General features: G+C 42.5%; 1 protein-coding gene across 1 annotated transcript in view; it reads left to right on the top strand.

The window, feature by feature from the left end:
- Positions 1-25487, top strand: part of RAPGEF5 (Rap guanine nucleotide exchange factor 5) — a 194368-nt gene that overhangs the window by 15126 nt on the left and 153755 nt on the right. The window contains exons 5-6 of the mRNA XM_038767565.1: positions 8325-8391; positions 22942-22990. Coding sequence (XP_038623493.1) covers positions 8325-8391; positions 22942-22990 — 116 coding nt within the window. The remainder of the gene's footprint in view (positions 1-8324; positions 8392-22941; positions 22991-25487) is intronic.

Below are 25487 nucleotides of genomic sequence, written 5' to 3'. Positions count from 1 at the left end.
TGTTGTACTCTTCCAAGTACTTACTAGAGTGCTCTGCACCCAGTAAGCACTCAATAAAAAAGTTGAAAAGTTAGTAAGGTGGGTAAAAAAAAAGCCATTAAGTGAAGAGGAAGACATACTCTATTCAGTGTTTTCAACTCTGCAGGCAAGAGCAATATTTTCTAGGCCTCTCCAGCATATTCACTTTTTTCTTCTAATCTGGGCTGTTAGCTGTTTCATAAGCATACCATATTTTCATTAATGGTGCATTTCATTTCTAAAATGGGGAATCAACAGCTGTTCTCCCTACCCCTTAGACTCTATCTGACCTGCTGATCTTGTATCTACCTCAGTGCTTAGTACAGTGCTTGGCACATAATAAATGATTAACAAGCATCCCAGTTATTATTACTATCATTAAGAGAACAGAAAAGCAAGAGTTGGGAGATGAAAAATCCAGGAGGAAAATAAGAATGCAGACTGAGGAAGGAAGGAAATATGGCTGCTTGGGTCTGTATTTCTGGTAACACCATAATGATTTGAACCACGAGGTAGTATTTGATTTAAAAGAGAAGTCCAGGCTCCAAAATAAAATAAGCCCATCTGATGTCAAACTACGAAGTCTTTATCAAAGCATTTAATCTCTTAGTTTATGTTTTCTCTTAAAATCCCTAGTGTAGCTTACTTTTTCAGAAAGCTGAAGTTTTTGACCTTGAAAAGAAAGGGAAAGGCTGTGAATGAGAGTTGCAATTTATAGAGCACTAAGCAATGATTTTTATTATTTATAAGACTGAAAGTAAAACCTGTTTGCCGTGATTATTATGTTTCTAGCCCAGGTCTTAGTACAGTGCTCTGCATAAAGTAAGTGCTCAATAAATACCATTTGATGATAAGAATAATATTTAGTGCCACTCTCTGGCCTCAGATCAGGCATGAAACCAGGGTCAGGTTGTTACAGACCCTTCCTAATTCAATCCATTTTCTGATAGCTTCATTACACAAAGCAGGTGGCAGAATAGTGTGGTTTAGTGGTGCTGTAGGTGGGATAACGAAGCACTTATGTGCGTATCTTTAAACTGTTGCTTCCCTAACCTATAATTGGACTGTGTCCAAGCTGATTAACATGTATTTACCCCAGTGAATAGAACAGTGTTTGGCACATAGTAAGTGCTTAACAAGTACCATTATTATTATTAATAATAATAATTCATCTTAGCCTGTGTTTTTCTCTAGATTTTGAGTTCCTTGAGAGTAGCAATCATGTCCACTTTCTCTGTTGTATTCCCCCAAGCACTTAGGAAATACTTTGCCCAGAGTAAGCGCTTAATAAACACTATTGATTGATGTGTGGGGCTGTGTTTCCTTGCCTTCCTCATTAGGTTGCAAACTTCTGATGACAGGGATCACATTTTTAACTTTTATTATATGTTCCTAAGTAGCCTTAAAGGGTGTTCTGCACACAGTAAGTGCTCAGTTACTATTATCTTGATGGAGAAAGGGGGCAGAATACATCTCTTGCCCCATCCCGCTCCTGTGGCACTCTCCCCCTGCACTGAAAAGTCTTTTGTGGGGTCAGAGAAGTCGTGCCTGCTTTTATTATATTGTGCGTGTTTGCTAACTCCAATGTCTCCTGTGCTTTTAGCAACGAGCCTTGTGCAGCCGGTTTTCTAGCAAATCCCTGTTCTAGAAGAGGAGGGAAATTGCTTCATGAGTGAATAGGCATTCCTTGAAGAGCTTTACAAATTTTTTATGGCAGTAAACTGGCTTTGGGGTCGCCTTAAGATCACAGGTGAAGAAGGCTCAATTAGTCAGTTTGAATAAACGCTCATTTGATGCCATCAAAAGAATGACCGAATGAGCCTTTAATACTCTCTCAATATTTTGTCAGGAAAATTCATCCCATTGTTTATAGATATGGCTTATTTGAATTGTGCAATGAGGTTTAACATCTTTTGTCAGAAATAACACTCTCCTGATTAAGAAGCTTATCTATTCCTACAGAAACCTCTAACATAATCTCACTAAATTTGCAACCCCACTGATATTCAATATTTGAAATGAGCGAGCCTAACTATAAGCATTTGGATTAGAAATAAAATAATTTAAAAATAATTATAGTACAATACATCATAAAATCAAACCTGTTTTAAAGCTTCTGATATGTCTCAGGGATACAGTAGACATATATTAGGTCTGATTGGTGATTTAACTGTTTAGCTTTTGGTGATGAATTAAAGTATTTCAGGAGCTATTTAATGACTTTCCTTCTGAGTCCAATTCCCAGATATTTTGAAAAACTAACTAATCTAAAAGAGAAGAATGTATTTGCGTTATGAATTACTACTAGATTCCTCTCTTTCATCTGCTGACTTTTCCCATTACATTGTCGCTCTTCATTTCCGTCCCACAATTTTGACTCTCTTGCCCTTGCCTGCAAAATCAATTCAACAGTAGTTACTGAGCACTTACTCTGTGCAGAATGCCATATTAGGCCCTTTGGGTAGTACATATTTGTTATTTATGTACTTTAATGTCTGTCTCCCCCGCTGGACTGTACGCTCGTCATGGGCAGGGAATGTGTCTGTTTATTGTTATAGTGTACTCTCCCAAGTGCTTAGCACAATGCTCTGCATAGAGTAAGCGCTCAATAAATATGATTGAATAAATGAATGAATGAATGAACCTGTCTCCCAGGGCGGATGCAGCTTGGGCTCTTGCCACAGTGCATTTTGGTCCATTTTGCTCACTATTTCTCTCCCTCCTAACTCTTACTCATGAAAGTACCATCCTAACCCATGCTCCCTTCTCAGTCTTAGATCTCCAAATGATTTTCATCCTCTCTTCTGGCTACTTTCCTCTTTTGGGCATGGCCGTCCTATTTTGATGTAGACCGTGAGCTCATCGTGGGCAAGGAATGTGTCTCTTAATTATTATACTGTACTCTCCCAAGTGCTTAGTGCAGTGCTCTGCATACAGTAAGCGCTTAATAAATACGATTGACTGACTGAGGTGATATAAAGGGGTACTGTTTACAGGTTGGGCCAGCAGCATAGAGGAGAGCTGCCTGGGTACAAATTTAATTCTCTATTCAAGAACCCAAAGCTGTGCTATTCCATTTCACCGCATCCTCTAGGTTATGTCTTTACGTGTCTAGAATCCATCCCTTCCTATGTTGCCAACTTGTACTTCCCAAGTGCTTAGTACAGTGCTCTGCACATAGTAAGTGCTCAATAAATATGATTGAATGAATGAATCCAACCTACTATCTAGCTGATCCAAGCACTTATTCATTTCCCACCTTGACTACTGCATCAGCTTCTTTGCTGATCTCCCCACCTCCTGTCATTTTCCCCTCCAGGCCATAACTCACTATGCTGTCCAGATCATTTTTCTAAAAAATGTTCAGTTCATATCTCCCCACTCCTCTAAAATCTTCAGTGGTTAAACATCCACCTCTGCATCGAATGGAAACTCTCTACCATCGGCTTTAAGGGATTAAATCTTCTTTCCCCTGCCTTACCTCTCTGATCTACAATCCAGTCTGCACACTTTGTTCCTCTAACTTCAGTTTACTCTCTGTACCTCAGTTTGGTATATGCCATCACCAGCCCCTTGGGAGGATGTGAGCAAGGGGTTGGTGATGGCAACCCCTTCATATCTGACAGACCACCACCCTCTCCATAATAATAATAATAATGATGATTATTAAGTGTTTACTTTGTGAAAAGCACTGTTCTAAGTGCTAGGGAGGTTACAAGGTGATCAGGTTGTCCCACGGGGGGCTCACACTCTTAATCCCCATTTTACAGATGAGGTAACTGAGGCTCAGAGAAGTGAAGTGACTTGCCCAAAGTCCTACAGCTGACAAGTGGTGGAGCCAGGATTTGAACCTATGACCTCTGACTCCAAAGCCCGTGTTCTTTCCACTGAGCCACTCTGCTTCTCTAATCTTCTCCATCTTTAAAGCCCTACTAAAACCATATCTCCTCCAAGAACCATCACTCATCAACCTCTCATTTCCCCAATATTTGCCCACCTTTTTGATTCGCCAAAGCATTTAAGCTTCTTTGATATTCATCCCACGGCACTTTTGTACATATCTTTGTACTCTGTTGCTTCCCTTATCTGAATTTATTTTAATGTTTATCTGCCCCACTAGATTGTAAACTCCTTGAAGGCAGCAATTCATTCATTCAATCGTATTTATTGAGCTCTTACTGTGTGCAGAGCACTGTACTAAGTGCTTGGGAAGTACAAGTTGCAATTGTGTCTACCAACTCTATTCTATTGTACTCTCCCAGGAGCTTAGTTCAGTGTTCTGAGCACAGTAAGCACTCAATAAATACCACTGATTGGTGATAAAATCTCACTGTTTAAATCAGTTGGTGGTATTTATTGAGCGCTTTGTGCAGAGACCATAAGGTCCAATGTATGAGGCCCCCAAGTATTTTTAATCTCCAGGTGCATTTTATTGAAGGCAGATTAAGACTAAATAGAGGTGAATAGAATTCTCCCAACTATTCCTGAGATGAGGAGTCTTATTCGGATGACAGGAAGTGGTGTGATTTGCCAAAACCTCATAGTAAAGGCAGGTGTTTTGTCGACATTAAAATTCATTGTGGCCAGGCTATTTGGCCTTGCCTCTCCTGTCAAATCTATTCCGTGGTCTTGGCTGTTAGAATGCTGTCTATGGGATTTGGAACAAGCATTCTCAGGAATCTAATTGTGATCGTTCATGCACTAAGGCTTAATGGAAGATGATTTGTATATCCAAAGTAATTTATAAACTGAAAAATGAAAATAGTTAAATGATCATGATCACCCAAAAATCCATTGCCGAGATCATTACATTGTTAGAAAATCTACAGGACCATCTGCATTATTCACAGAAATATTCTAGTGCTTGGCTCCAGCTGCCTCTGTCAGGTGCTCTTTTGCATACTTAAAGGCAGGAGAATAATTAAATCTCTTCATGTTCTGGTTTAGATTGAAACATAATTCTTGAAAAAAATACAGTTTGGAGTTAACTGTTGTTTTTTTTAAAGCGGAAACAAAAGTGCTGAACCCAGAATTGAGCAGACTGGCCTTTTCTTGAAAATTTTTGATGAGGCCCTTAATAATCCATTTATCAGTCTAGGGAGATACCCTTCTCAAGAAGGATCTTGGCCTGACCCATTGTACCTGCTAATGGAAATCTAACAACATCATCACCATTCAGTATTTATTAGCTGTCCACTTCAGTGATCAGCACAACATGGGCAGGGAGGGAATTACAGAAGAAAATGATCCTTACTTTTAGAGTTGCGGTCTAATTGATGCTTACCATGAATTCTTTTTAGGTGTGAAGATGTTTTAAAAGTTTGAGTAATAAAGATGGTTGCAAGCAATCCAGTATAGCCCCATCCTACTTACGTACACGTGCACCTGGATTTCATTTTAATTTGTGTCTTCCCTTGTAGTGTGTAAGTTCCTTTGTGGACAGGGATCCTCTATACTTATTCTGCATTGTAAGCCCCCAAGTGCTTAGTACAGTGCTCTACTATCATTGATTAATTGAGAGCTTAAAGAAATTCATTACATGTTCTCACCCAATGGCACTTTAAATAAATGAATACAGCTGTGGCTAGCATCCCAGCTGTTGTTGAAGCAGTGTGGTATAATGGATTGAGTACGGGCCCAGGAGTCAGAAGGTCATGGGTTCTAATCCCAGCTCGACCATTTGTCTGATGAATGTCCTTGGGCAGGTCACTTCATTTTTTGGCACCTCAGTTACCTCATCTGTAAAATGGGGATTGGGACTGTGAGCCACACATGGGAAAGAGACTGTGTCCAGCTCGATTTGCTTATATTCATTCATTCAATCATATTTATTGAGCATTTACTCTGTATAGAGCACTGTATTATGTGCTTGGGAGAGTACAGTATAACAATGAACAGACACACTCCCTCTTGTATCCATCCCAGTGCTTAGTTAAGTGCCTGGCACATCATAAGTGCTTAAAAAAACTATCATTATTAGTATTTACTTTCTGGATTGAAGCTTGGGTTTACGTGCTTGTTACCGAGCACTTCTCAAGGGCGGAGATGAACCAGACTTGGAAGCTGAGCATGCTGCCACTCAGCTGATCCCCAGGGTACTTCGGAGAAGCGCTGAGGAACCAGTCAAGCAATAATAGTAGTTGACGCATTTGTGAAGCTCTTACTAGGGTCAAACACTGTGTCCAGGGCTGACATAGATACTATACAATCAGATAAGACACAATCCTTGCCCCACCTGGAGTTCACAGTCTAGAGGAGAGGGAGAACAGGTATCTTATCCCAGTTTTCCAGATGAGGAAGCTGAGACCCAGGGAAATCAGGTGACTTGTCCACAGTCACGCAGCAGGCAAGTGGTTGAGCTGGGATTTGAACCAGTTATCCTAACTCCCAGTCCTTTCCATCAGGCTACACTGCACCCCAAGGCTAAATCAATCATGTTATATTGTACTTTCCCAAGCACTTAGTACACAGCAAACAGTAAGTGCTCATTGTACTTCCCAAGCGCTTAGTACAGTGCTTTGCACACAGTAAGGGCTCAATAAATACAATTGAATGAATGAATAAATATGATTGAATAAATGAATGAATGAATATTTATTAAGGGCTCCCTGTGTGCAGAATGCTCTACCAGTGATGGAACAAGTTTATTGGCCCTGGCAGATTTCCCGGTAGGCCTTGGTCTAGCCTGGGGTGGTGGAAGGAAGAGGCAGTTTAGAACGGCTCTACCTATTCTGTTATATTGAACTCTCCCAAGCACTTTATTCAGTGCTCTGGACACAGAAAGCACTCAATAAATATGATTGATTGTTCAGGAGACAAAGAAAACTTGGATATCCAGGGAAGGTACATGCATGAATTTCTTTTTTGCAATGGCATCCAGCACCACGAGGTCTGAGTACACATTTTTCTTAACGGAAGGGCAGCAGGCAGTTAGCATCTATGGGCAGCAAAACAACAAATCCACCATGGGTGAAGGTGACAGAAAGAGGAACTGGAGAAAAGGCCCCATGCAGCTGCAGTGGTGGGGAGCAGCCTGCCTCCAGCTGATGAAAGCCTGACGTTTGTTCTGGCTTTGGTTTCCCAGCTGCTTCGGCTGTTCCAGTGCAGCAGAATACCTCTCACATTTGGGATCTTGCTGCGGCTAAACTGGTGGGAGGACAAGCACGGGAGGAACCCTGCACCCTGGGGCCCATGAGAGAACCCAGAATGTGTGGAAGAAAGCCGGGGTGTAAAGTGGGAGTGCCACAAGCTAGGAAGATGCCTTAAGAGCTCTGCCTGCAAGCTGCAGTGAGAGCTTTTTAGTGTTTCATTGGGATGATATTGATGCCTGTCTACTTATTTTGTTTTGTTTTATTGTCTGTCTCCCCCCTGTGAGCCTGTTGTTGGGTAGGGATTGTCTCTATTTGTTGCCGAATTGTACTTTCCAAGCACTTAGTACAGTGTAAGTGCTCAATAAATATAATTGGATGAATGAATGAAATGAAATACTTCCAATGAAATACTAAAAGCCAGGTGACCTGGTGGAAAGAGCATGGATCTGGGGGCAGAGGACGTGAGTTTTAATCTGCCCCCGTCAGCTGTGTGACCTTAGGCAAGTCACTTCATTTGTCTGAGCCTCAGTGACCTCATCTGTAAAATGGGGATTAAGACTGTGAGGCCCATGTGGGGCAGGGACTTTGCCCAACCTGATTAGCTTGTATCTACTCCATCATTTAGTACAGTGCCTGGCACATAGTAAACACTTAACAAATAGCATTAAAAAAAAGACTGGCAGAGGGGAGAGTGTTACACATTTTGATTAGCAAACTAAAGGGCAGAAAGCCCCTTCAAAAATGGCAGCATTTTTAAGGTCACGCCAAATTGCCGAGAACATGTTCATATTCTTCCTCTCTGCTTTCCAAACCTCCATTTTCTGGGTGTTCTCAGTCAATGATTTAGTGCATTAGTCTCAAATTTAATACAGCCTCTTGAATGTGAGCTTGTTATGGACAGGGAATGTGTCGACCAACTCTGCTTTATTGTACTCTCCCAAGCATATAGCACAGTGCTCTGAACTCTGTAAATGCTCAATAAATACTACTGATTGATCAATACTACCATGTGATACCACCTGCAGAACAGCTATATAAACCCAAGTGGATCTTCCTTGTGAAAAGCACACAATATGCAATTTAATTTGTATAATGAAGCCTTCTAGAGGATGGAATTCATAGTAAAGTTGTTTTGCTTTATGCTCTCCTACATAGCCCCAAAATCTGTAAATGCAGTCACCCCCAAGTACACTAAAGTCACTCTATGCTTTTCAGGCCTGATCAGAAAATTGAGGACACAGAAGAAACCAGTGAGGAAATTCTTGTCCGGCTCACCTCTGCGGTAAGCATGTTCAGTTTTGTACTGATGCTAGTAGTCAGAAATGGTTCCAGGCAGGTCAGTGTGGTGAAGTGGCCCGGGGAACTGGTGCTGAGATTACCCATCTTGCTGCAGCCAGGCTTGGCAGCTAAAACCAAATTTCTACCAAAAAGGAGAACATTCTAAGCTCCAACTACTTTCCTGGGGAGAGCTGACCTTTCAGGGAAAGGTCCTGCAAAGACGGTGGAGCTGTGAGCATCTGTCTGTTAAATACACTATTGACTGTGATTTAAGCACAAAGGAATAAGCAAGGAAGAGAAATTAGCTAGAAGCTTTTTTTATAGGAAAGAAAATCTATATCTGTGTTCAGTTTAGTTTTGTGGGGAATAAAAGAACAGTCTTACCAGTCAGTGCTTTGAAGCAGTGAAACAACTTCAGTGTACTGCTGCAGTCACTTGACTCTGCTGTACTGGGAAATGGTAGTGGCTTAAAAATTGGCAGCGCTAGTTTATGCAAAGTCTGTATCATTTACTTGGAATATGAGCACTGCCAACATTCCCCAAAAGTCAGCAAAGGGCTCTGCCTTGGGGATTTTTGCATCCATTTCCCAGCCTTGGCTATGTCTCTTCTCCCTTCCAGGGAGTTATTTAGAGTAAAATCAATTCTGCTTAGGTATCAAGATCAGTTAGATTAGAAAAGAAGTGATGAAGAAATGGGGCGAAGTCCTTGCATCTTACATCGAAGGAATGTTCTTCAGAGTGACCCCTCTGTGTCTCTAAATATCTCTGTTCGGCTGATTGGCAGACTATTGATTGATCTAATATTCTCTGAGCTAATCTTATTTGGCTGGATAATCCCCCGGTGAAAAGTCTTGGAGAGTCCGAGTTGACAGGTAAGAACTGTTGAGTCGGGGAGGGGAGCCAGCATGGAAAGATGCTGTGGCTTGGCAAGCCTCTGATGTTTACATCCCTCTCCAGTGCTACTGACCCCTGAATAGTGCGCAAAGCGTGGAGGGAGTCAGCATTTTTCAGGTTTTGAAGAAGCAGCATGGCGTAGTGGAAGAGCTCACGCCTGGGAGTCAGAAGATCACGAGTTCTAACCCAGGCTCTGCCGCTTGTCTTCTGTCTGACCTGGGACAAATCATTTCACTTCTCTGCGCCTCAGTTACCTCATCGGTAAAATGGAGATTGAGAATATGAGCCCCAATCAATCAATCAGTCAATCGTATTTATTGAGCGCTTACTGTGTGCAGAGCACTGTACTAAGCACTTGGGAAATACAAGTTGGCAACATATAGAGACAGTCCCTACCCAACAGTGGGCTCACAGTCTAAAAGGGACAGGGACTGTGTCCAGCCCAATTTGCTTGAATCCCCCCCACCAGTGCTTAGTACAGTACCTGGCACATAGCAAGTGCTTAACAAACACCACAATTATTGTTATTATTACTTTGAAAAGGACAAATTCCATTTTCTACTCCCCCACTTCTACAGTAAAAGTTCAGAGGGAAGCTGGAAAGAGGGAGGCCTGGGAGAGAGGAGGTTCAGAAGGGATAGGTGCCTGAAAGGTTCAGAGAGCACAGAGGCCATTTTCTGTGAGGGAGGCAACCCTGGCAACCTGGTACTTCCCTGCAGCCCCTTCCCCACTGGGCACTTGTCTCTCTTGCTGCTGACCCCTTGCTCAAACCCTTCCTTCTGCCTGGAATTCCTTCCCGCTTCATATCTGACAGACCAGATACCATTGTCTCTCCCCAGGTTCAAGGCCTTTCTGAAATTACATCTCCTCCAGGAAGCCTTCCCTGATTTCATCTGTCATCTCCTCACCTTCCATGCCCCAACTCCTATATCAGCACTTCCTGATCAATCAGTCAGTAATATTTATTGAGACCTTTCTGTGTGCAGAACACTGTACTAAGCATTTGGGAGAGTACGATATAACAATGTAACAGACACATTCTCTGCCCACATCTAGCTCATCACCCAAGCAGTTCGTTCAACCATATTTATAGAGTGCTTTCTGTGTGCATAGGACTGTACTAAGTGCTTGGGAGAGAACAGTACAACAATAAACAGACACACTCCTGTTAGCACTAATATGTATTTTATATGATGATAATAATAATTGTGGTATTTGTTAAGGACTTACTATATGCCAGGCAGTATGCTAAGTGCGGGATAGATGCAAGGTAATTTGAGCCCATATGGGGCTCACAGTCTTAGGAAAGAGAACGGGTGTTGAATCCCCATTTTACAGCTGAGGGAATTGAGGTCCAGAGACGTTAAGTGACTTGCCCAAGGCCACACAGCAAACAAGTGGTGGAGTCAGGATTAGAACACTGGTCCTCTTACTTCCAGGCCTGTGTTCTTTCCACTGGGCAACACTGCTGCTTTTTTATAGTCTATTGCTTCTTCCTATCTGTAGTTTATTTTAGTGTCTGTTTCCCTGCTAGACTCTTTGAAGGCAGAGATCTGGGTCAGCTGACTCTACTGTGCTTTCCTAAGTTTACAGTACTCTACACAGAAAAAATGCTCAATAAATAATATTGTTTTCTTAATTGGCTTTAAGAGGGTAAATTTTTGAATACTTTTTTTAATGGCATTTGTTAAGCACTTACTGTGTGCCAGGCCCTGTACTGAACATTGGGGTAGATACAAGCTTATTAGGTTGGACACAGTCCATGTCCCACGTGGGGCTCATAATCTTAATCCCCATTTTGCAGATGAGGTAACTGAGGCACAGAGAGGTTAAGTGGCTTGCCCAAGATCATAAAACAGACAAAGGCCAGCTCTGGGATTAGAACCCAGGTCCTCTGACTCCCAGGTTTGTGCTCTTTCCATTAGGTCACGCTGCTTCTCGCTACATTTCTCTCTTTCTCATGCTAATCAAAGGCCCATTTCATAATTTTTTTTACAGTAATGGAAGATGAATTTCACAGCAGTGTAAAGTGTATTGGAGATGAGATCCCTTCTCCCTTCTTTCCCTTCACCCCTCTCATTTGGAATCTATAACTCAGCAATCAAAAAAAGAGAAATTTGGGCATCTAATGAAAGAGGTTTGGTAGTTGGAATTGGAATTTATAATTTAGAAGGGAAATTTAGTTGGGTAGATGGAAAAGCCACAGAAATTAGAAATGGAATCTATAATTAGCAGTCAGAAGGTAAATTTGGATGTGAGGATGGAAGAGACTTGGCCATTGGAATGTAAGAAGAGGGTGAGGAAGAGAGGTTGCAGGTGATGGGGAATTTACAACTACTTAATCATCAATGAGATTCAGCGTACGGGTCCAACCGGGTAGAACCACAGCAGACTCTCAGCACACCCGAAATTTGATTAAATACATCAAGAATAATTGGTCTAATAACTAAGAGTGCCTTCAGGGAAATCTCATTTTTGTTATGAAAGAATTAGGGCACTTGAGAGAATCATACCTGCTAAAATGTCGTGCCTTTATAACTGTACACTCAGTTCTGCCGCAGTACATGCTTTTCTACTATTCCTTTTGGCTAGAGTGTGTTGGCAAGGAATTAAGGAATATATGTCATACAATGCCAGCCTGTCTGGATGCAGCACAGTATGGTTTTGGAAGAAGCAATTGTGTGTGTGGCGTGTGCGCGCATGTGGGTATTTGTGTGGCAGCAGGGTAGTGTGCTCCATGAATCTTCAGTAATGTGAGTTTTGGCTGGGAAGCAACCCTTGCAGTATGGGTGGGTATATTCGGGTTCATCTGCTGGTTCTTTGCCAAACTTCTAATTGTTAAACCACCGAAGAAAGCTACACGATATGCTTGTGTCACTGGAGCAAATGGGGATAGAGGGAGTGAGAGGAGTGGTCCCATTCCCTTTTTTTTATTGGTATTTATTAAGCCCTTACTGTGAGTAGAACATTGCTCTAAGCGCTGGGGAAGGTATAAGTTAGGCAGGAAGCAGTCGCTGTCCCACATGGGGTTGCCAGTCAAGTAGGAGGAAGAACAGGTATCAAATCTCCATTTGCAGTTGAGGAAACAGAGGCACACAGAAGTTACGTGACTTGCGAAAGGTCACACAGCTAGCAAGTTGGGGAGCCAGGATTGGAATCAGGTCCTCTTAATTTATCCTGTGTGACAGAGTACTTCTGTCAGTTGGAAGCTGGAATTATCTTTCTGTACATTCTGTGTGCTTTATCTTTGGGGTTTCAGGTCCCCCAAAGTCCTGAGGTTTTAAGCCACTCCCTCCCCACCCCTCTATCTCTTTCCCCATTTTAACATCCATCAATTGTTGTTAAATAGCAGACAGAGTTGCCATTGAGTGGATCTGCTGCTGTTTTCACATCCTGCCTTTCAGTAATAATAATGATGATGGCATTTGTTAAGCACTTACTATGTGCAGAGCACTGTTCTAAGCGCTGGGGAGGATACAAGGTGATCAGGTTGTCCCACATGGGGCTCACAGTCTTAACCCCCATTTCACAGATGAGGTAACTGAGGCACAGAGAAGTTAATTTACTTGCCCAAAGTCACTCAACTGACAAGTGGTGGAGCTGGAATTTGAACCCATGACCTCTGCCTCCCAAACCTGTGCTCTTTCCACTGAGCCATGCTGCTTCTCAATATAGATATAGGTATCTATATAGATAGATTGTTACTGAGAACAACCTATCAGAAAAGCCACAGTCCCAAAATGCCAATTTCACATTTGGGTGTGAACTGTCAGAAGTTATAGTATTAGAGTTATAATTCTAGTCATGTCCAAGATCGATTTTAATCAGAGAAAAGGATATTCAGATAGGTTTCTGTGACTCGAACGGTTGTAGATCTAATCTATCGGGAGAAGATAAAATATTCAAATTTTCTGGAGATTCACTTTTAGCGGCCCAACCTGAATCCCTGCTTGGTATTAAACAATGACTCGTATGAAATGGTCTCCTCTATGAATTGTCAGATTAGGAGGGAGAAAAGCAGAGCAAGAGCCCCAGCAGACGTCAATGTTGCACTTTAGATTATGATCAGGAAATGCTGTGAACTCCTCTGTAGAACATAATGTCATTGCTGGTACTGCTTCCCTCCCTCACTTCCTTTGCCCTTTCCCCAGGCTGGTGGGAATTTACCTAATTGTCCTTTTCCTGTCTTGCAGTTCCTGTTGAGGGTACTTAAGATAAATTGTAATCAATTCTCAGGACAAGGAGTGGCTTTTGTACTAAACCATTGATTCCTCTGCTTGCAGTTAAGCATACTTTTCTTTTGGTTTTCCTCTACATGCCAGCTCACACTCCTTGTCCTTCTCACACTGACCGAATCACTGTCCCCAGCTCTCCAGCCTCCGACCTCGTATTTACCCTCACACTAAATTCTTAGTATCCTTGGTCATTAATAAACGGTAAGACTTTAGCTGTGTCCATATTAGTGACAGATGAAGGAGAAGGATTTTAGATTGTGCCACAGGGATCAAAGGTTGCTCAGTGGTTTCCCCCATGTTCAAGTCCAAAACTCTTTCATTGTGCAGCCCTCCCGGGAGGGCATGTCTGCCAGTGCTCGCTGTTGGTGGGGGGTGAAGCTGAGAACTGACCAGGGCATTAGAGAATGAGGACACAGATTCTTGTTACTGCTGTGCATCATCTTCCCAGAGTCAGTGTACAATGAGAAGTAGCATGGTTTAGTGGGTAGAGCAGAGGGAGTCCGAGGTCATGGGTTTTAATCCTAGCTCCACCACTTGTTACTGTGTGACCTTGGACAAGTCATTTAACTTCTCTGTGCCCCAGTTACCTCATCTGTAAAAAAAGGGGGGTTAAATGTGTGAGCCCAATGTGGGACAGAGACTTACTCCAATTTGATTAATTTGTGTCTTCCCCAACGCTTAGAATGGTACTTGGTACATAGTGCTTAACAAGTACCATTATTATTATTATTATTATTATTATTATTATTATTATTATTATTATTGTTACTACTCTTAAGGAGGTCCCATGTTGCTGATTTCAGGGCTGCTCCTATCCTTGCCCAAGTCGCTTAGTGATTTAGCTACACATGGAGGGAGGCTGGATTTGATGCAGTGAAACCTCTTGCTGCCCTAGTCTGAGGGACAGAACTGTTCTCTCTGGGTCCCCACCCCCCCTTTTTGGTACTGTTTCTTGGGGTATTGATGTGGGCTATATTGGAGCCTTTGGAGCGAAATATTTAACCAATAGGATGTACCTGGTCCCATCATTTTAGTTCCGATGACCTAATCACCAGCTTGTCAATAACTCTTGAGATGACCAGGAAGACCAAGGTTTGACTGAAAATAATTTTTGGTAATGAACTTGGATCCATTGCTAAACTGCTGGCCATGTGGAAAAAGTGAAGTTCACTGCTGTTTGACTCCTCATTATTAGATGTTAATTTTTCTCAGTTGATCAATTGAATTGATAATGTTTTCCTAGAAAAGCTGAATGCATCCTTGATATCTTTACACATTGCTCACTTTGTCTGCAGCTTGTACCTCTACTGCTAATTTTTTGTCACCCACTTTTCACTTTAAGGAATCAGTGAATAGGAAATGAATTATTCATGAATGCCAAAATGAATGAGTAATGATTGTGACACTCTATAGAGTTGTGCCCACACTAGTCAGATCAAGGAATTGAGGTTTTTGTAAACCATTTTCCCAACCTTAGCTTGCAGCGTTTATTCAGCTTGGTCTGATGCAGGCTTGATGGGGCATAGTTAAAATGCTAAGTATGAACGTGGGTGGTGGGTGAAGGTTGTACAGAAATTGCTCACTGAGTCCTAATCGAAAACCAAAGAGATACAACAAGGCACCAGTGGTATTCCTAGAGAGCTGAAAGATAAATTCTACTAGGCCATAATACATAATCACAGAAGCATAAAGTTGCATTTCTATGGATGATTGATGTGTGCCCATAGTGGGAGTGTGAATTGGGAGTGGGGGCATTGTTCTGTGTGTTGAATCATGGTTGAACATCTTTTGAGCAATGCTTGATGATTAACTTGAAGAATTTGGCGACTAGTCCATCAGCGAAGGAGAGATGGGGGGCAAGAGGGTGCGTTCAGTCAATTAGTGAAAGGTATTTTCTGAGTGATAACTATGCGTAAGCGCTTGAGAAACCACAATATAATAGGGTTGGTAGACACATTCCATGCCCACAAGGAGTTTATACTCTAGAAGGGAGTATTGTTGAGAGGTAAGGCAGGTATGTGTGCTCTATCACTCTCTCCCATTTCCATTTCCAGGTGCCAGGGATCCCCACCCCTGGTCTGAAGTCTTGCCAGACCAGAAAAATGGTGTGAGGGGGAACTGCTTAGTACAGTGCTCTACACTCAGTAAGTGTTCAATAAAGACCACTGACGGATTGATTGCTACCACCACGAGAATTGAAAAGTAGGCGAGGGGCAGAAAGAAGGCCAAGGAAGAAGACTCTAGACTGTAAGCTTTCTGAGGGCAGCAAATGTTTCTACCAACTCTGTTCATGATGATGATGATAATTATGGTATTTGTTAAGCTCTTACTATGATCCGGGCACTCTACTAAGTCCTGGGGTGGATACAGCCAAACAGTCTCTGTCCCACTTGGGATTCACCTTCTCATTCCCCATTTTACTCAACTGAGTCACAGAGAAGTTAGGTGACTTGCCCAAGGTGACACAGCAGACACATTTCGGAGTCAGGATTAGAATCCATGACCTTTTAACTCCCAGGCCCATGTTCTATCCACTGCACCATGCTGCTTCTATTGTATTGTACTCTCCCAAGTGCTTAGTAAAGTGCTCTGCACAGCAAGGGCTCAGAAAATACCACTGAGTGAAGAAAAGCAAGAATGGAAAAGAATCAGGAAGGTGGGGTGGAGGAAGGAAGGCTGTTTTGGGGGCTGTAGCACTGTGGACTAGCTTCCTCTTGACTGTAAGCTAGTTGTGGGCAGGGATTGTATCTGTAATATTGTTGTACTGTTCTCTCCCAAGTGCTTAGTACAGTGCTTCATGTACAGTATGTGCTCAGTCAATATGATTGACTGTCTGACTGCAAAAATAGAAAGTATACAGAAGGGGATTATCCAGATCTAAGTAAGGAGCATCCTGTAGCAGGACTCTTTGAGTCCCTGGCCTGCTCCTGAAATCACCAATCAATCAATTAATCAATCAATCATATTTATTGAGCGCTTACTGTGTGCACAGCACTGTACTAAGCACTTGGGAAGTACAAGTTGGCAACATATAGAGACGGTCCCTACCCAACAGTGGGTTCACAGTCTAGAAGAATGGTATTTTCTGAGTGATTACTGTGCATAAGCGCTTGAGAAACCAGTGGTAAGGAGATTTTGGAAAGTGAGAGAAGCCCCTTTTTAGACTGTGTCCCCCTTTTAGACTGTGAGCCCACGGTTGGGTAGGGACTGTCTCTATATGTTGCCAACTTGTACTTCCCAAGCGCTTAGTACAATGCTCTGCACACAGTAAGCGCTCAATAAATACGATTGATTGATTGATTGATTGATTTAGGACTACCTTCAGTTGGGGAATTGAGAGGAAGAGCCAGGCAGGGGTGATGAGGGGTGTGGTGGAAAACACAATTTTGACAGGAACCACTTAAGATACAAAAACTGTCTGCTCAAAGCAGAGAGCTCCATGTTCATACATGGGCTTTTTAAGGTGGAGGGAGTGGAGAGAGGCTGAAGTCAGCAATAGCTCATAATACTGCTTGAGCCCAAGTGAAGCAACAGTAATTACATCTAGATGTATGGTTCTTGAGGGCAGGGAGCATGTCTACTAATTGCGCTGTATTTAAAGAGCAGGAGCCTGAGAGTCAGAGGATCTGAGTTCGCGTGGGTTGGTGAAAAGAGCTTGGGAGTCAGACGACGTGGGTTCTTATCCCAGCTCTGTCACTTATCAGCTGTGTGACTTTGGGCAAGTCACTTAAATTCTCTGTTTCTCAGTTACCTCATCTGTAAAATGGGGATTAAGACTATAAGCCCCACGTGGGACAACCTGATTACGTTATATCTATCCCAGTGCTTAGAATGTTGCTTGGCACACAGTAAGCACTTAAATGCCATTATTATTATTAATCCCAGAACTGCCCTTCTCTACTGTGTGACCTTGGGTAAATCACTTATCTGAGCCTCAATTTCCTCCTCTGTAAAATGGGGATTCAGTGTATGTTCTCCCTCCTACTTAGACTGGTATTCCCACGTGGGATAGGAACTGTGTCTGACCTGATTCTCTTCTAAACATCCTAGCGTTTAGTAAGTGCTTAACAACAGTTAGTAAATGCTTAGTAAAGTGCTCTACAAATAGTATACCCTCAATAAATACTCGTATATAAATAAATAGAGAAGCAGCATGGCCCCATGGATAGAACAAAGTCAAAAGGACCTGGGTTCTAATCCCAGCTCTGCCACATGTTGTTGTGTGACCTTGGGCAAGTCACTTAACTACTCTGCATCTGATACCTCATCTCTAAAATGGGGATTGACAGTGAGCCTCATGTAAGACATGGATTGTGTCCTACCTGATTAGCTTGTATCTACCCTAGCGTGTAGTACACTGCCTGGCACATAGCAAGCGTTTAACAAATACCTTAAAAAATAGTCTTGATGGATTCCAGTTCTATATGAAGATGGGAGCAAAAGGTTGAAGATTTATTCTTCCTTGCAAACTAAAGTGCTTAGGAATCATTGCCCGTGAAAGCAGCAAACTTCAATAAAGCCACGTTAAGAGCAGTCTACACAGCTCTAAGCATGTCTTCCTTCTCTAGTTTGCTCCTACATTGAACTGCTCAATTTTTCTGAAAGGAAAAACTGGGAGTTTTATAGACTGTAATTTCTACACTGAAAGCCCATGTGGGAAGGGACCGTGTCTACCAACTCTGTTACATTGTACTCACCCAAGCGCTTAGTACAGCACCCTGCACACAGTCAGTGCTCCATAAATATCATAATGGTTCTTGATCTTACATCTCTGCTGCTAAATTTGAAAGAACAAGGTTCTCCCTCTTTGATTCCACTGGGATGTAGCATCCCCCATGAGTCCTGACCCACTCTCAACCTGCACTTTTCTAGGCATGGTTTCCTGATTGGTTGCTGGCTCTGGCAAACCAGTGCTGGAGAGCCAGCAGTGCCTACTTGATTCGTTCATTCAATCATATTTACTGAGTGCTTCCTGTGTGCAGAGCACTGTACTAAGTGCTTGGGAGAGTAAAATTCAACGAAAACAGGCACGTTTCCTGCCCACAATAATCTTACAGTCTAGTGGAATAATAATAATGATGATGGTATTTGTTAAGAACTTGCAGCGTGGCTCAGTGGGAAGAGCCCGGGCTTTGGAGTCAGAGGTCATGGGTTCAAATCCCGGCTCTGCCACTTGTCAGCTGTGTGACTTTGGGCAAGTCACTTCACTTCTCTGCGCCTCAGTTACCTCATCTGGAAAATGGGGATGAAGACTGTGAGCCCCCCCGTGGGACAACCTGATCACCTTGTAACCTCCCCAGCGCTTAGAACAGTGCTTTGCACATAGTAAGCGCTTAGTAAATGCTATAATTATTATTATTATGTGCCAGGCACTGTACTAAGTACTGGGGTGGATACAAGCAAATCGAGTTGGACACAGTCCCTGTTTCACATGGGGCTCAAAGTCTCAATCCCCATTTTACAGATGAGTTAAAAGTGGCACAGAGAAGTGAAATGACTCGCCCAAGCTCACACAGCAGAAAGTAACGGAGTCAGGATTAGAACCCATGACCTTCTGACTCTCAGGCCTGTGTTCTATCCACTCCGCCATGCTGGTTGGTGGTGGAGGCATTCTGTATTGGGTTGTGGAGGGGAATCCAGTTCAACCCATTCATTTCCTTTCTAGGCTGTAAGCACCTCAGTGGCATGGATCGAGTCTCTCAACTATATTATACCATGCTCTCCCAAGCACTCAGTACAGTGCCCTGCACTCAGAAAGCATTAATTGACTGTCAGGGTGACTCAAGCAGTTCAAGATCACACTAAATTGTGACCACTTGGGCTAGGTCTGGCTAGTGTGTGGATTGGTGGAGCATAAAAACTGTTCTGCAGGTTGCCTGCTGAGCAGAAAGTCATTAATTCATTCAATCGTATTTATTGAGCACTTACAGTGTGCAGAGCACTGTACTAAGCGCTTGGGAAGTACAAGTTGGCAACATAAGTCAGTGGCAAAGCAAAGAGAAAGTGGCAGTGTTTCTGACTGTGGAGGGCTGAATGCCTCATGCCATTTGCTAACAGATGAAGGAAGTATACTGTGATTCTCCTCAAAATATCAGTACTGTCATGCTCCGGTTGTAGATTGTCAAAATCACCAATAAGGAAGATACTATTCTGACATGGGGATACCAGCAAACAAGAACATGAAGGAACCTTTTAAAAGTAAAGCACAGCCTTGAATAAAGCAGTGGCATTGAGAATGCCATTGTAAATAGATCAGCCATGGATAATGGAGTGGCTTTGTCTGAGCACTGGAAAGACTGTGATAACAATCGGCTTGTGATATGGCCCTGCACCTTAAGTAGCAAATCCCACAGCACAAGAAGATTTTTGTTGTGCACAGGGACTACAGAAAAGAGAATATCGATCCATTCAGCCACACCAGGACAAGTGGATCAAATGTTACCATTAGTAAGAAGATCTTTGGGATGACCTGCTTGGTATTTCACAGCTTTCTGGATAACTGCCAGATGTATTGCCATCTCTTGGAGCTCTGGGTAACTTGAAGTCTTGATAGGCAAAAATTCATGTGCCTTTCAAGTTTTCTCTTTTTCTCCAACTTCTGGTGACAGCTTAGAGAAAGAAAGCCTCTAGACTATGAACTCGTCCTCTACATTGTAAGCTTACTGTGGGCAGGGAACATGTCTATCAACTCTTTTACATTGTACTCTCCCAAACAGTACAGTGCCCTGTACACAGTAAGTGGTCAATAAATATGATTGATTAATTGATAGAAAAAAGAAGACTTATTTCAATCTTTCCCCATGTAGTTATTTTTTACTTAGTGAAATAGTATGATTTTAAATCTAAAATATAAACAAAATAGGAACCATTGTTCCTCTGCTAATATGAAGGAGTGCAAATGAGAGAAATTATGAGTTTTCTGTTTTTATTAACATTTAGTTTTGTATTAAATCACTGTCAAAATGAACAGCGTGGGGCGGGGGGTGGCAACATCAGGGAAAGAGGAGAGTGGAGCTGTAGTTTGTGCGGGATAATCAATCAACATATTCTATGGCTCTGTGCTAAGTGGAGCTCAGAGCCTTAAGGTGCAATGGTTCCTGCCCCTTAGGAGTTGAAAATCTTAGCATAAACATTTTTGGGCAGAATATGAATAACCTGCAGACAAGTGAACAGATGCTCAACAAATTCACAAGTGCAATCATTTCTGCTTCTAGGAAGTGGTTTTATTACTCAATTTGGGTGTCACACTGTGAACTATTAGGTAAGGTGCTTCCCACAACATAGGTTGATTCTGAGAATAGCAGTATTTGAAAGTGGGCACGTGTAGCTCTGTGGTGTGCATGTGTGTGTGTGTGTGTGTGTGTGTGTGTGTGTGGTACCAATCAAGGTTTAATGCTGCTTTGCTTCCCAGCCCTACTGGATCATACAGTACCTAGTTGTTTGTGATTTTCCAATTCCCCAGGATTTAGTGTTGTAAAATGCCAATGAGTGGCAAGGGTAGAAAGATTTCTACAAGTGGTGGACCAAATAATATATGAATTTGTATTGGAAAAGTATCAGTCAGGGTGGTTCCAATGAAACTTGTTCCTCTGAAACTTTGCGCTTGCATTTGAATTCGTACCCTTTGCCTCACTCTCAGCCCCACTCTTCCCAAGTGCTTAGTACAGTGCTCTGCACACAGTAAGTGCTCAATAAATATGATTGAATGGATGAATGAATTAATTTTAGTGTCTGTCTCCCCCCTCTTGACTGTAAGCTCCTTGTGGGCAGGGAGAGTGTCTACCAACTCTGTTGTACTCTCACAAGTGCCCTAGTACAGTGCTCAGCCCACAGTTAGTGCTCAATAAGTACCATTGATTGATTGAACCCAACAATCCACCAATACCCATTAGGTCAGTGGTTACTATAACACTGTTATCCCATCCCAAGATTCTTTTAGAATACAGCTGCTGCATCAGCACATCAGAGTTGTTTGTAAAGTAAAATACTATAAAGCATGATTGTAAAGTATGACTGTGAAGCAAAAGCAAAATATTAAATTCTGTATATTAGCTAAAGGCTAGGTTTGTTACACTGGTGGATAAAGAGGGAGTCGTGGGAAGTGCAAGGATGATGAAAAGTGCATGGACATTAACAATTACTATGGTATTTAAGTGCTTATTGTGTGCCAAGCACTGTACTATGCGCCAGAGTAGATACAAGATAATCAGGTCCCACATGGGACTCAGCCTAAGTAGGAGGGAGAACAGATATAGAATTCCCATTTTAAAGATGCAGTAACCGAGGCCCAGAGAAGTGAAGTGACTTGCCCAAGGTCACACAGCAGACAGGGGCAGAAGGCAGGTCCTCTGACTCCCAGGACTGTATTCGTTCCACTAGGCACACTGACAAATATCATTAAAAACACACAAAACCCCCATTTTTTTCTCTCATTGAACAGGGGCATTTTAAGGCTTCAGTGGATCAGGTAGACTAATCTATATTTCATCTGTTCAACTTCTAAAATTTTGAACATTTTTTAAAAAAAGGTATTCCAGTTCTTACTCTCCATCAAGCAGTGTCCTAAGCATTGGGGGAGATACAAGTTGATCAGATTAGGTACAGTCCCTGTCCCACGTGGGGCTCACAGTCTAAGTAAGAGGAAGAACAGGGATTGAATCTCCATGTTTGCATTTGAGGAAAGTGAAGCACAGAGAAGATAAGTGTTTTACCCCAGGTGACACAGCAGGCAAATGGTGGAGGTAGGATTAGAACCCAGGTCCTGACTCTCAAGTCTGTGTTTTACCCACTAAGTCATGCTACTTCTCAAATTGTGTAAATTCCATTAGATATTTGAGCTCTCATAATATCAGAGCCAGTTTAAGTCCTGGTGCTCTCAGTGCTGGGGAAATCAATGGGGAGGAGAGTATTGACCAGATGAAAATTTGAACCTTCCCTCTTCCCCAGCACTTCCAACTCCCTTTCCCCAACCTCCTACATTTTAGACTGAAGTAGGCATTTCTATATTTGTAATGATGTCTGTCTCCTCTTTCCCCCTCTAGACTGTAAGCTCTATGAGCAGGGAATGTGTTTATTGTTGTGTCGTACTTTCCCAAGCACTTAATAGAGTGCTCTGCACACAGTAAGCGCTCAATAAATATTATTGAATGAATTGAATGAATGATAGAAAAGGAGTGGGTGCGTCTGACAACAGTGAACTCTGGGTAACTGATTGTTTTGCCCAAGGATTAAAACAGGTCTGAAACATGTACGTATTTGACCCAATAAGCCATGCGTGGTAATGCTTCAGTACTCTGAAAAGGAGCGTCAGCTATCTTGCGTTGGGTCAGAAAAGGTGTTCCATTTTGGTTAAAGACCCTGTTAATGTGAATGGATTCATTTCATGATGACTTTGCTTCCATTAATTCCTTTTTTTATTACATTAGGTGCAGAGGGAGCTGGCTGCTGTTATTGCTCTGAAAGCAAAAAAGTCAGGTGAGTGGTCTTTTTTTTCCCCCCTCATTTTTACATGTTTGAAGGGGAAAGCTACCTGGTGCCTTATAAAGTATAAATAAATGGAACATAGTGGGAGAGGAGCAAGGTTAAGTAGAATAAGGACGTATAAATAGTGAAAGTTGTAAGTGGAACGGTTTTAAAGCAGGAGGCGCTACAAATGCATCAGTGGAACAAATTGTCGAGGGTACAAATAATCATAGAAATAACTCCATTCATTCATTCATTCAATCGTATGTATTGAGTGCTTACTGTGTGAAGAACACTGTACTAAGCTCTTGGGAAGTACAAGTTGGCAACATATACAGACGGTCCCTACCCAACAGCGGGCTCACAGTCTAGGATGGGGAAACAGACAACAAAACAAAACATATTAACAAAATAAAATAAATAGAATAAATATGTACAAGTAAAATAAATATATAAATAGAGTAATAAATGTGTACAAACATATATACGTATATGCAGGTGCTGTGGGGAGGGGAAGGAGGTAAGGTGGGGCGGATGGGGAGGGGGAGGAGGGGGAAAGGAAGGAGGGGGCTCAGTTTGGGAAGGCCTCCTGGAGGAGGTGAGCTCTCAGTAGGGCTTTGAAGGGAGAAAGAGAGCTAGCTTGGCGGATGTGCGGAGGGAGGGCATTCCAGGCCAGGGGGAGGATGTGGGCCGGGGGTTGACGGCAGGACAGTAGAGAACAAGGCACAGTGAGGAGGTGAGCAGCAAAGGAGTGGAGGGTGCGGGCTGGGCTGTAAAAGGAGAGAAGGGAGGTGAGGTAGGAGGGGGCGAGGTGATGGACAGCCTTGAAGCCGAGAGTGAGTAGTTTTTGCCTGATATGGATCAACTCTATGGACACACTACCAGAACAATTGCAGATGGGAGAGATGTGTCCATTACGTTGCTGTGGGTCAGAGATGACTCAACAGCATAAGACAAAGAACATATGAATAACTAAAATAGAGATAGGCCCAAACACGTTAAGGATAGAATTAAGATGAACAAGTGCTGGTTGGTGATGTCTGGCAAATGGGAATCATAGCAGAATTGGCTCCAGGATTCATTTCTGAGGGGTAAGGTAACTTGCCTCTGCCTCCTGCCCCCCAGAGTCCTCTGCTCTATCATCCCACTCCCATTTCTGATTATTTTGGTACTAATCTAGACCAGAAGTCCTTTTCAAAAGGTCTTCTCTTCCAACTTGTGATAATGCACCTTCTCACCCACAGTGCTCTGCACACAGTAAGCACTCAATAAATGATTGAATGAATGAACAGAACAAATTTAGTATACAGCAACTATGGTAAAATCTGAAAAATATATATATATATATTTCTGGATCTTTAACCTTGCTAGTTTTTAATGCTTCAAAGAATCAACTCAAAGCTAACAAAAGTGATAATGATTATTTAAATGTTTTTAATCTTTAATGATTCAAAGATGGGTAAAATGCTTTGTAAGGCAATTTTATCTCCAAATGTTTTCATGACTTGAAAACCTTTGGGAAATGGTCAGAGCCAGAGTGAATGGAGTTGCCTAGAAAATCGGAAGGGAAAGTTTTATGGGGCTAAAATGATGTCAAGAAGCGGTCAGAGAAATACAGCAAAGTCTAAGTGTCAGAGAGCTGAAATTGCACCATCAAATGGCCTTCACCAGCAGAGGCCAGGCAGCGTTCAAGCAGGACAGAGAGGCAGTCTGTGCTGAGATTGTAAAGGAAATGAATAATAAGACCGAGATAATGCCAGGAAGTTTTAAACGAGGGGCTAGGAGGAAAATTTGGAACTGAGTCCTGATAACCATGGGAAGCAAAGAGGAAAGCTGTTAAAAGGATAAGAGTATTGGGAGAAACCTGGCGGTGGTATTCTCATGCTGATGTTCTCATGCTAGTCTTCTCCTACAATGACAGACAAGACTGGTGCCTGGTGGAATAATTAGTTCATTCAATCGAATTTATTGAGCATTTACTGTGTGCGGAGCACTGTACTATGCGCTTGGGAAAGTACAATTCAACAATAAACAGTGACATTCCCTGTACCCACAGTGAGCTTACAGTCTTAGGCGGGGAGCCAGACATCCATACAAATTAATAAAATTACAGATGTGCTCGTAAGTGCTATGGGGCTGGAAGGGGGAAAGAACAAAGGGAGCAAAGCAGGGCAAAGGGAGTGGGAGATGAGGAAAACCAGGGCTTAGTCTGGAAAGGTCTCTTGGAAGAGCTGTGCCTTCAATCAATCAATTGTATTTATTGAGCACTTACTGTGTGCAGAGCACTGTACTAAGCGCTTGGGAAGTACAAGTTGGCAACATATAGAGACAGTCCCTACCCAACAGTGGGCTCACAGCTTTGAAGGTGGGGAGAGTAATTGTCTTTCATATTTGAGGAGGGAGGGTGTTCCAGGCCAGAGGCAGGACATGGGTGAGGGGTCGGCAGTGAGACAGGGGAGTTCGAGACACAGTGAGAAGGTTAGAACTAGAGGAGTAAAGTGTGCAGGCT

The sequence above is a fragment of the Tachyglossus aculeatus genome, chromosome 2 (assembly GCF_015852505.1).
Source record: "Tachyglossus aculeatus isolate mTacAcu1 chromosome 2, mTacAcu1.pri, whole genome shotgun sequence".
NCBI classification, from domain to species: domain Eukaryota; kingdom Metazoa; phylum Chordata; class Mammalia; order Monotremata; family Tachyglossidae; genus Tachyglossus; species Tachyglossus aculeatus.
This window is presented reverse-complemented; position numbering and strand designations above follow the sequence as displayed.